This window comes from Mesocricetus auratus, unplaced genomic scaffold (genome assembly GCF_017639785.1).
Source record: "Mesocricetus auratus isolate SY011 unplaced genomic scaffold, BCM_Maur_2.0 Super-Scaffold_100037, whole genome shotgun sequence".
Taxonomy (NCBI): domain Eukaryota; kingdom Metazoa; phylum Chordata; class Mammalia; order Rodentia; family Cricetidae; genus Mesocricetus; species Mesocricetus auratus.
In genome coordinates this window covers 6,387,937-6,400,667 of record NW_024429215.1, presented here as the reverse complement: position 1 = coordinate 6,400,667, position 12,731 = coordinate 6,387,937, and the positions used below count along the sequence as shown (strand labels likewise).

At 47.3% G+C, this 12,731-nt stretch overlaps 1 protein-coding gene across 1 annotated transcript; it reads left to right on the top strand.

Moving 5' to 3' along the window:
- The first annotated feature begins 2,784 nt into the window (after nucleotides 1–2,784).
- Nucleotides 2,785–11,125, top strand: LOC106023256 (leukocyte immunoglobulin-like receptor subfamily B member 3). The gene is given in 16 exon segments (XM_040733924.1): nucleotides 2,785–2,896; nucleotides 3,060–3,095; nucleotides 3,276–3,554; nucleotides 3,687–3,992; nucleotides 5,298–5,500; nucleotides 5,502–5,583; nucleotides 5,708–6,013; nucleotides 6,248–6,544; nucleotides 6,783–7,085; nucleotides 7,382–7,432; nucleotides 8,259–8,375; nucleotides 8,636–8,711; nucleotides 8,789–8,826; nucleotides 9,052–9,104; nucleotides 10,213–10,374; nucleotides 10,452–11,125. Coding segments are annotated over 16 exon segments (2,523 nt in total). The 5' UTR covers nucleotides 2,785–2,862; the 3' UTR covers nucleotides 10,632–11,125.
- The last annotated feature ends 1,606 nt before the right edge of the window (nucleotides 11,126–12,731 follow it).

The following is a 12,731-nucleotide window of genomic DNA, read 5'->3' as shown; positions in this document are numbered from 1 at the left end:
GCACAAAAATAGACAGGTAAACCAATGGAATCGAATTGAAAATCCGGGTATTAACCCACACACGTACGAACATCTGATCTTTGACAAAGAAGCTAAAAATATACAATGGAATAAAGAAAGCATCTTCAACAAATGGTGCTGGCATAATTGGAGACTGGCATGTAGAAGAATGCAGATCGATCCATGTCTATCGCCATGCACAAAACTTAAGTCCAAATGGATCAAAGACCTCAACATAAATCCAGCCACACTGAACCTCTTAGAAGAGAAAGTTGGTGGTACCCTTGAACGAATTGGTACAGGAGACAGCTTCCTGAACATAACACCAGTAGCACAGGCAGTGAGATCAACAATTAATAAATGGGACCTACTGAAACTGAGAAGCTTCTGTAAGGCAAAGGACACAGTCAGCAAGACAAAAAGGCAGCCCACAGAATGGGAAAAATATTCACTAATCCCACATCTGACAGAGGGTTGATCTCCAAAATTTACAAAGAACTCAAGAAGCAAGTCTCCAAAACAGCAAAGGACCCAATTAAGAAGTGGGCTGCAGAACTAAATAGAGAGTTTTCAATAGAGGAGTCTAAAATGGCTGAGAGGCACTTGAGAAAGTGCTCAACATCCTTAGCCATCCGGGAAATGCAAATCAAAACAACTCTCAGATACCATCTCACCCCTGTCAGAATGGCTAAAATCAAAAACACTAATGACAATTTATGCTGGAGAGGATGTGGTGAAAGGGGGACACTCCTCCATTGCTGGTGGGAGTGCCAACTGGTTCAGCCACTTTGGAAATCAGTGTGGAGATTCCTCAGAAAAATGGGAATAAACCTACCACAAGACCCAGCAACTCCACTCTTAGGCATATATCCAAAAGATGCCCATTCATACAACAAAGATGTCTGTTCCACTATGTTCATAGCAGCTTTATTTGTAATTGCCAGAACGTGGAAGCAACCTAGATGTCCCTCACCTGAAGAGTGGATAGAGAAAATGTGGTACATCTACACAATGGAGTACTATTCAGCAGAAAAAAATAATGGAATCATGAGATTCGCAGGCAAATGGATGACACTAGAAGAAACCATCCTGAGTGAGGTAACTCAGTCACAAAAAGAGAAACATGGCATATACTCTCTCATACATGGATTTTAGACATAGATCTGGGGAGTGCCAGCCTACAATCCTATGGCCAGAGAGTCTGGGAAACAGAAACTTTATTTAGTGGCTGATCGAAGAAGAGGCAGACTCCCTTGGTTAAGTACTGAGCTGAACTCAAGAAAGCCAGTAACAGAGAGGGAGGACTGATGATCAAAGGGATTAAGACTGGGCTGGTTTAACCCCCAGAAACAGCTGACCAGACAAAGGTTAACTCTTGAATCCCAGGCATTAGCCTGGGAAGCCAGCATGGGACTGATCAAGACCCCCCTGAATCTGGGTGTCAGTGAAGAGGCCTAGGGAATCTATTGAGCCTTGGGCAGCAGATCAGTACCCATCCCAAGTATACACACGGACTTTGGACTCCCATAGAACAATGTGAGTTGCACTCTCACCCTGAACTCTTGGGGAAGGGTCTAGGCCCTGCCCTATATGAAATGACACACTATGGACACCCCCATGGAGGGCCTCACCCTCCCTGGAGAAATAAGGGGATAACGGGTGGGGGGGAGGGCACGGGAGGAAGGGAGGGAATGGGAGAGGGACCTGGAACTGACTTGTGAAGCAACCTTGTTTCTTATCCAAATTTAAACTGGAAAATAAAATTAAAAAAAAAAGAAATCAGAGAAACATCATCTTTTATAATTGCCACATACAACATAAAATACCTTGGGGTAATGCTAACCAAACAAGTGAAAGACCTGTATAGCAATAACTTTGAGTCTTCAGGAAAGAAATTAAAGAAGACACCAGAAAATGGAAATATCTCCCATGCTATTGGATATGTTGTATCAATGTAATAAAAATGACAATCCTGCCAAAAGCAATCTACAGACTCACTGCAATCCCCATCAAAATTCCAGCACAATTCTTCACAGACCTTGAAATAACAATTCTCAAATTTATATGGAAAAACAAAAAACCCAGGATAACCAAGACAACCTTACTCAACAAAGCAACATCTGGAGGTATCACTATTCCTGACTTCAAGCTCTATTATAGAGCTATAGTCCTGAAAATACCTTGGTATTGGTACAAAAAAGATGTATTTGTTTTTATGTATAGTGTTTTGCCTAGATGTACTTAGAAGGCACCAGATCTCATTACAGAGGGTTGTGAGCCAGCATATAGTTGCTGGGAATTGGACTCAGTAGCTCTGGAAGAGCAGCCAGTGCTCTTAACCTCTGAGCCATCTCTCCAGTCCCTAGTGCACACTTGTAAGACAGGACTGTAGACTACAAGGAAGTGGATTATACAGTTTACTCCATGCAGGTGTGGACACTGAGACCTGTCACAGAAACCTTCATGTATTTTGAATGTGAAGAAGTATTTCATATAAAAATGTGTAAAGGAATAAAGCAAGCCCACATGAAACTTGTATTTCTTATGTGTAATATTCATTCATGTCTGCTATCACCTGGTCCTGACAAAGATGAGGATACAGGAGACAGATGCTGATGAGATTTGGGAAATGACAGGCATTAAATATTGATGGAGTCTCCTGCCTGGCCTAGCCACAGCCTTGGGGAAGTCAGAGCCTGGAGCCTGAGGAGGGCAGTTCCCCTTCCTGTGAGGCTGCTGAAGTACAACCCTGTCATAGGGAGGGCACTGCCTCCAGAGGCCACACCCTGTGTCTCCTGTCCCTTCAGACGGTCTCTGTAGCTCTGTCAACAATAACAGCTGCAGCCTCCAGGAGGAGATGCCATGACCTTCACCTTCACAGCTCTGCTCTGTCTGGGTGAGATGTGGAGAGGGGGAGGGGACGCTGTGCTCTGGGGTTGATGCTGCCCCACAGCTCAGCACTGCTCAGTTAGGAAACCCCAGGGTCTCAGGAGGTTCTGCAGAGGGGAGGACCTTCTCAAGCTTCAGGGACAAACCTCTCACAGGGAACTCTCTTCCAGGACTGAGTCTGCAACATGGGACACCAGTGCTGGCAGGTGAGTGAGTGAGTGTCTGCAGATGTCCTGACATCGCTTCTCATCATTCCTGGAGCCGGGCTGGGCAGTGAGGATGGAAACCAACACATGTGTGCTGACCGTGGGGATGGCTGAGGATTGTGGTCAGGTCTGCAATCTGGAGATATCTTGCCTGTGTCCTACCTGATCTTTTCCTTGCAGGAACTCTCCCTAAGCCTATTCTCAGAGTACAGCCAGACTCTGTGGTCCCTGAACAGACTACAGTGACCTTCTTTTGTGAGGGGTTCACAGGAGCCCAAGAATACCATCTGTATAAAATGGGGTATTTCAGGCACACAGAGATTCCAGCGAATCCTAACAACAAGGCTGAATTCTCAATCAAAAAAATAAGCCGTCATGAAGCAGGGCAATACACCTGTCGATACTGGACCCGTAATAGATGGTCAGGATACAGTGACTACAAGGAGCTTGTGGTGACAGGTGAGTGGACGGACAGAGTACAAGCCTCATGTATGACTGTCAAGAAGTAGTTCTGTACATAGGGATGACTCCACACAGCCCTGGAGGATGAGCAGTTTGAGGACAATAAACTCATTCCTCCTTCTCTCCTAGGGGCCTACAGTGAACCCAGCCTGTTAGCTCAACCCAGCCCTGTGGTAACTGAAGGAGGGGAAGTCACCCTCCAGTGTGTCTCAAGACAACCATATTACAAGCTAATTCTGACTAAGGAAGGACCACAAGAGTACTCTTGGATACTAGACTCAGAGTATGACCGCTCTACTGGGAAGTACCAGGCCCTATTCCCTGTGGGCTCTGTGACCTCCAGGCAAAGGTGGATATTCAGATGCTACAGCTTTGACAGTAACCAACCACTAGTGTGGTCAGAACCTAGTGAACCCCTGGAGCTTCTGTTCTCAGGTGAGGAGGCAAAAACATTCCACAAAATAATGCTGAAATGACACAGATGCTCAGGGAGGCCTTGGTGTGGTGTGTGTGTGTGTGAGAGAGAGAGAGAGAGAGAGAGAGAGAGAGAGAGAGAGAGAGAGAGAGAGAGTATCCAGGGCTCCTGAGTCCATTGACAGAAATCATGGGAGACAGAGGGACACAAGATACAGAATCCAAGGCAGACATTACAGCAGGGTCTAGGATATCTAAAACAGACAAGAATCTTCATGGATCCCTCTGTTACTCTAGATAAGCTTAACTGACATCCATAAGAACACAGGAAACTCCACAGAATACAGAGAGGAAGGCTTGTAGGAGCCAGAGCACTCAGGACACATGGAGAACACAGCCTATGGTATCAACTAAGCAGGGATCATGAGGGCTCACAGAGACTGAAGCAGTAACCAAGGTGCATGCATGGACTTTCCCTAAGTCCTCTACACACATGCTGAGCTGGTTTACCCTGGTTTCTTTTTTATTTTTATTTTTTTGTTTTTTAGAGGTTCACTGTGTATCCACATCTGTCCTGAATCTCACTCTATAGACAAAACTGGCCTTGAACTTCCATAGATCTGCTTACATTTGCCTCCTGAGTGTTGGGATTAAAGACATGCACCACCACTGCCTGACTGGCTTGGGGTTTTTGTTAGAATCATAATAACAGGAATAGGGAAGTGCCTGACTCTTTTTCCCTCTACTGGGTTGCCTTCTCCAGTCTTAACAGGAGGGTGATTGCCTAGTCTTACTGCATGTTGTTATGTCATGCTCCATAAATACCACTGGGAAACCTGCTCTCTTCTGAAGGGAAACAGAGAAGCAGTGGATCTGGGGGAGAGAAGAAGAGAGGGGTCTGCTGTGAGGATGTACTGTTTGGCAGAAGAATAAATTAAACAGAAAAAATTACTGTCCACCCTGGACAGTCTATGGGGCCTGTGGTAATGCATCAGTATTTATCCCTGGTTTACTTAGGGACTTTGGGAGCCCATTCCCTATAGAGGAATACTGTCTCAGACTAGACATGTGGGGAAGGGCCTAGACCCTGCCACATATGATGTGACAAAACTTCATCATCCTGCATGGAAGGCATCACCCTCCCTGGGTAGCAGATAGGGGAAGGAATGAGGGTTGTTAGGGGGGGGGAGGGGAGGGAACTGGGATTGATATATAAAATAAGATTGTTTGTAATATAAATTTTTTTAAAAATTACCTTCCCGAAGTGTGACTTTCTCTTTGCCATTTTCGCACAGACCCACCTCCTCCTCTCCTATTTCCTTGCAGGGACCCACCACAAACCCACCATCAAGGCTGAGCCAGGCACTGTGGTTGCCTCAGGAAGCCCCATGAACATCTCATGTCAGGGAACCCAGGATGCAGAAATGTGTTTTCTGCATAAAGAGGGAAGCCATCAATCCTGGGGTACACAGACCCAAAAGAAGTCTGGAAACAAGTCCACATTCTCCATTCCTTCTGTTGCAGACTACAGTGGGGGGGCAATATCGCTGTTACTGCTACAGCTCAGCTGGCTGGTCAGAGCGCAGTGACACCCTGGACCTGGTGGTGACAGGTGAGGGGACAGTCAGAGTCTCAGCCCCAGGCTCTGCTCTCAGGACTGTTCCCTTCCAAAGCCTACCCCTGAACAGCACTGTGACTGTGTGAGCCCATGTAACAGCCTAATCCTTCTGTCCTAGGACTCTATGACAATAAACCACGCCTGACAGCACTGCCCAGCACCGTGGTGACCTCAGGAGGGAACATGACTCTCCAGTGTGTCTCACAGGAGAGATATGAAAAGTTCATTCTCACCAAGGAAGATCAGAAGTTCCTCAGCTCCCTGAACTCACAGTACAATCGCAGTATTGGGCAGTACCAAGCCTTATTCTCTATAGAGCATGTAACACCTAACCACACAGGGACATTCCGATGCTATGGTTACTACCAGCAAAGGCCACTGCTGTGGTCAGTACCCAGTGAGCCCGTGGTAATATACATCTCAGGTGAGTCAGCCCGATCACTGACCAATCATTTTTGACACCCCAATCCGTTTGCCATGGGCCTGTCCCACTGTTTGTTTGCAGGTAAAGAGTGACAGAGTGAAAAGGGAGGGGTCTGGTTGCTGAGCCAGAGCCCCACTCCTGGGGAGAAGCAGTGACATGTGCAGAACAGGACGGGCAGGGATCAGTGCTTGTGAAACCAGGTCCCCAATCACCAGCCTGTCACCTTCCCTCTAGGCCTGTCTAACAAGCCCTCTCTGCTGACTCACCAAGGTCATATCCTGGACCCTGGAAAGAACCTCACCCTGCAGTGTTGCTCTGACATCAACTATGACAGATTTGCTCTGTACAAGGTGGGAGAAACAGACTTCACCCAGCTCTATGGCCAGAGGACCCAGGCTGGCCTCTCCTTGGCCAACTTCACACTGAACCCTGTGAGCCGCTCTACTGGAGGTCAATACAGATGCTATGGTGCACACAACCTCTCCTCTGAGTGGTCAGCCGCCAGTGACCCTGTGGACATCCTGATCACAGGTGAGCAACTAAATAGATTCAATCTGGTACCTAAGCTCTGCATGAGTTCTCATGTGGACCTAAGAGCTGATGGCTGGGATGAGGAAAGGGATCTTATTTGGGAAGAGATGGAGACACAGAGAGGAGGAGAGAGGGAAAGGCGGAGAAAAGACAGAGTCACAGGTGCTCAGATCCGACCCGTGTGAAGTCTCAGATCAGAACACTGGAGACAGCCTCTCACTATCTCTGTTCTCTTTAGGACAGTATCCTGACAGACCTTCCCTCTCAGTGAAGCCAAACTCCACAGTGCAGTCTGGAGACAACGTGACCCTGCTGTGTCAGTCAACATACACAGCTGACACTTTCATTCTGTCCAAGGAGGGAGCAACACACCAACTCCAGAAAATAAAATCCAAGTCACAAGATGGGGAGCTCCAGACAGAATTCTCCTTGAGTGCCGTGACCTCTGCCCACTCAGGCACCTACAGGTGCTATGGTTCTCATGACTCATCTCCCTACATGTTGTCACATGCCAGTTTCCCTGTGGAGCTCTCTGTCACAGGTGAGGTGACTCTGAACTCTCAGGGTGACTTACAGACCAAGCATTAGGAGAGTCCTTGACTTGGTTTGGATTAAGGCGACAATAGGAAGCATTAGTCAGGAGTCAGTTTCCCTGCAGATACATGGATGCGAGCAGGGTCCCTCAAGTACTGTGCACTGCTTCCTCTATCACAATCTAGGTTTGGGGTAGACAGCAGGAGGATCTTGGGGAGGTTACAGGTCAGATGTAGGAAAGACAGCAGAGGCAGATTTCTGAATTAGCATCTATCCCTAACCCACTCTTGTTCTGTTTCCTAGGTCACATTGGAGCCTCCATCCCACCACCCTCAAGTCCTTTGCCAACAGCTGGTAAGTATCAGGCATCCACTGAAGTCCTGATTTCTCTGTCACTTCAGCTTGTGAGTGTGGGAGGGAAAGAGACCCCATCAGAGACCCCAGAAGCCCAGGACACAGAGGTTAGGTTACGGAAGATTGTGCTCAGAGAGAGATCTTTTGGCTCAGTCTGGAGGATGGAGCAGGTACTTAGTGAGAGGGAAGGGATCCCAGACACTCACCTCTCCATCTGCCTCTAGGGTCCTGAGAACACACTTCCCACCTCATTGATTCAGGGACGAGAAGCCTATGTAAAAGTCCTGTTGGATGTGGTACCCAGATGGGCAATAGTTATGGGCTTGATACAGCAGCTTCTGGAGATGCTGACTTAGACAAGTCCTTCCCACTCTGACCTGGCTGCTGTTTCCCCGGCTATAAAGGGAGAGCCCTGGCCCATCTGTATAAATTTCTTTCTGTGCTGGCCTTGGATGTCAGCTCTAATAACACAGGAGTCCTGCACATCCTGAGTCTGCAGTAGGAATGTCCCACCTTGGTGGTGACATGGGCAAGGGTGGGACACAGGATCATGGCAGGTCATTCCTGCTCCTTCCCTCCAGCTCCTGAGGCTCAGCTCAGGTGGAGAGAAAAGAGGTGGAAGTCAGAGTCCCTCTGTTCAACTCCCAGCTCTGCCACTTCCAGTCAGGTGATCTGAGGCATGTGAACTCTGGGGATAGAAGAAGAGACAATTGCTCGATGCATGATTGTGAGGTTGGCAGATGATGAGTGCACCAGAGTTCTGTCACACAGTAGGTGCTTAGATAAGCATCAGCAGTCCCTACTCATGGTGTCCTTTGTACCTCAGGTCTGGAACAGTACCTGAAGGCTCTGATCGGAGTCTCTGTGGCCTTCCTCCTGTTACTCTTGATCCTCATCTTTCTCCTTCTCCAGCGAAGGCATCAGAGAAAGTTCAGGAAGGATGGTGAGTTCAGTGTGGATGACCTAGGTCTCAGGTGGGGATGGGTTCCTCAAACTGGGGCTGTGGAGTCTAGAAACACTTGCATGTCTCAGATCAGAAAGCATGTGATCTCAGAACCTGTGTGACATCAGGGGTTCTGTGACCTTTTCCATGTCCTGGGACATTTGCTCACTCAACCCTGCTGTAAATGTCCCTTCCTTCCTTCCATGCACATGCATGGGGGTGGCCCCACCTCCACTAGCTGAGACTCATCTCTTTTGCAGCCCAGAAAGGGACAGAATTGAAACTTCCTTCAGGAGACGCAGAGCCAGTAACCACAGACAGAGGCTGCAAGAAGAGGTAACTCGTGGCCAGGGATATAGACCCCACCTTCCTGACACAACTCACTGCCAACCAACACCTCCTTGTCTTTCCAGATCCAACCTAGCTGCTGCTGTCCAGGAAGAAAGCCTTTGTGAGACAATGAGGGTCCTGGGGTGGAGTCTGGGGTCTCAGCATTGCAGGGGTGGTGAAGAGTTTCTGAAGTCTTTGCTGTTTGTGTCTGAACTCACACTATGAACACGGGGACATTACAACACTCCCTGCTTCCCTGTCCCCACTTGAGTAAGGCAGGAAACTTGAGGTCTGAGACATCCCTAGACTCTGGTCAGGAGACATTCTGTGTTTTCTGCTATGACAGATGCTTCAGTGGAGGACATGAAACCTGAGGATGAGGTCAAGCTGAACACTTCGGTGAGGTCCCTGTCCCAATTGCAGTGCTAAGAACTAAGGGCCCATTTTAGTCCAGACAGCCTTCTTCATTCTCCTTCGCTTGGCCCTCAAAAACATCCATAGCTGACCCCTCCCTTCTCCAACCACCTGGCTCCTGTGTGCAGTGGCCTCACTCTGTCCTGGGTTTCCTGGGATCATGGGTCTCATCACTGCTGTCTGCTTTGTAGTTCCTTGTCATCTGCCTGGTTGTGATCTGAGGGGGCAAACCTGATGGAGAAACCCACAGAAACATCTAACAGAATAGCAACTGCAGACAAAGGAACTTGGGCAGAAACACGTGTGGTTCTGTAGTTTATTGTGGGGAGTGGTGTTTTGCCTGTACTTTTGTCTGTACCACGTGGCTGTATGATGTTCTAAGTGACCAGAAGACAGTCTTAGATGCCCTGGAACTAGAGTTACAGATGAATATAGGTCATCATGAGGGTTCTGGGAAGCAAACCTGAGTCCTCTGCCATAAGGGTCAGTGCTCTTAACTATAGAGCCATCACATTAGACCCCAGATATGGGATTTTGGGAAGATGGACTATGTGGGTACCGCCAAGACAGCAAGGATTAGAGTGTCAGGATAAGAGGCCAGAACTGCAGGAAGGAGGCCCCAGAAGATCCCATCAGGGATGCTGTCATCTAAATGGGTCACTCAGGCCATGCCATGGAAAACTAGACAGAAGAAAGTCACAAAGTGACTGTAACAATCTTTCTTCCCAACAGACACCTGGGTCCCATTACTGCTTTAGTGCCCAAATAACACATGAGACACTATATTAATTATGAAGCTGTTCAACTTTTGTTATATTTCTCATTGCTATCTCTGACTTAAATATTAACCCATAATTACTAATATATGTTTTATAAGTTATTATCTTTTCTAGGACTCACTCCTGATGCATCCTTTCCTCTAGGAGATCACCCCTCACTTGACTAAATTTCCCAGAATTCTCCTTGAGCCCTAGTCCCACCTATCTTGCTTCCTTATTGGCCTACAGTGATTTATACCATACAAACAAACATGCATATACTCAAAAGGACTTCGCCCATCAGGTGATATTGTCTGTACCTCACTTTTTTCCAGCTACAGAGACCATACACAGAAGATTCCCAGGGAGAGACATATGACCAGGTGAAAGACTCCAGGCTAAGGAGGGCAGAAGCTGTCCTACCTTCTGTCATCTCAAGGGAAGTCCCACAAACAAAAGATGAACAAGCAGACGAGGACAGAGAGACAGACACTCAGGTTGGTCCTGTACCCTCTGGTCCTTCAGCATCCCGCAAGTCAAGCATATTCCTTCGTCTCATTCTCTCCCACTCCAGGCTGCTGAAAACGAGGAGCCACAAGATGTGGTCTATGCCCAGCTGTGCAGCACGTCACTCAGACAGGGGACAGCTGTAACTCCTCCCTCCCAGGAAGGAGAAGCCTCAGAGGAGCCCAGTGTATATGCTGCTCTGGCAGTCGCTCAACCAAGTCCTGTTCCCAATAATGACGATCAATGACCCTCTAGCATACAGGAGACCTACGGAGACCTCTGAGGGATCCTGTGAATTTTGGGAACCTGGCTGCATTTTACTAACATCATACATTTTGCAAATGAAGAATATTACTCAATAATCAATAGGAATGAGAAATGATATAGAAAGGAAGGATTTTACTCTGAGTAATAATTTTTATGACATTCATCAAAGCCATGAAATGAGAAAAATTTCAGGCACAGATCCATAATCTCAACCCATGTGAACATGAGTTAGGAGAATTTCTTTGGTTTCTTAGCCATCTTGGAATACCTAGAGATTTCATACAAGCTTGGGCAATGGAGTAATACTTGTTTCAAACAACACTAACTTCCATGGGCCAGGGGGAGGTACATATCAGAAATGCTACCACTTTGGAGGTTTCAGCAGGTGCATCAAGAAGACAAGGTCATAGCGTAGGAAGAAGAGGCCAGCCTGGATGACATGTGACACTGTTGTAAATAAATAAATAGGACACACTTGGTGGCACATGCCTTCAATCTCAGCACTTAGGAGGTAGAGACAGGCAGATCTCCAATGCCAGCTGAGAGAATAGTGAGATCCAGAACAGCCTGCCGCATCCGCTGCGCAGCCGGTGTCCGAGAACATGCAGAGGGTCTCAGGGATTAACAACACAGAGACTTGTTCAACGATGTAAAGAAAACTTTGACCAGGCCCCAAAAAGGCTCAAGAAAACTTCCCAAGAAAGGCCTCCCTCCAGAAAAGCTTCTGCTCTCTCCTCTCCCCTGGCTGGTTCTGCTCTGACACCAAAAACTGATCTGGGTGTGTCAGAAGAGGCAGTTAGTCTTTGGACAAGGTCGAGGTCAGGGAGATTCCCGTGGGCCAGCCCTTTTCAGGAAGTTATTGCCCTGGTCATTGTATTGTTTTTAGTAAACATGTTTTTGCTAAACATTGTCTTACAGCTGCCTACTCCCAGGCTGATGGGGAAGTGGGTCTTTGAACAAGGTCTGGTGTCACCACAATTCCCCCTTTTTTTATTTTCTAATGAGGCACTCCTGGCTTAGGTCAAGTAGGGTCACCCTCCCTTGCCCGTCTTCGGGGGACCTTGAATCCCTGTCTTAGGTGGGAGGGCTCTTCCCCACAGGTTGTCTGTCAACAGAATAACCTCATCCTTAAATCATCTGTAACCAAACTTCTTGGCTATCGGAATTGCCATGGGCTAAGCTAAGCAATACTTGGTTACGGATCTCTTGCCTCTGGAACAAGGCACGTTTGAGCTCGGCATAAAGCCAGAATGCCTACCGCCACTGCCACCATTTCCAGGACCCCCATTGACATAGCGCCTCTCCATCACCGTACCCATCACCAGATCTGGGCCATAACATTCTACCAGCCTTCATCTGTTACAAGGGTAACCCGCATGTGATTTACATTTACAATTTGATGGTCAAAACAGTGATAAAGTTTACAATTGTTCTAAGATCTGCTCAGGAAAGCATTTAGAAAGTGCACTTGCACCGATACATTAGGTACAATCATTGATGTTACACATGTAGCATTATAAAAAATATGAACAAGAGGCTTGTTGCACTATCCACAGAGCACCAATTTGTTTCGGTGGTGATGCAGTTTGTTGATTTAATGTCAGTAACCTCAGCTGAATATGTGACTTGGGCCAAAGTCTCTTTTTTGTCGCATTAGGACAAGTTGCATTTCTCCAGAAAAATACACTGGCGTAGGCTCGATTCCAGAAACAGGAACCACCAAGTCTGATATTTCAAGTGACTATGTCCTGTTCAAATACTATAAGGAGGCTTTTGCCACTCATCACAGTCCATACCAATGTCCAAGTGTTTTAAATGGGTCCTTTTTTCCCCCAAAGGGAAAAACTGGCAAAATGAAACTGTTGTTTCAAGATGTGTCAAGGGCAGACAGTTAGTCTTTCCAGTTCTCCGTTAGCTTCGGGATGAAAACTCACGGGTCCGGGAGGTTGATGCAGCAGTCCTGTTGAGAAACTGGAAATCTCGAACCGACTGTTTTCCTTCTTTCTCGGGCTGTAGATTCGATGACATCAAGAGTCAGGAATACTGATTTAGGAGATCTCACTCGAACTGGCTTAGGTAG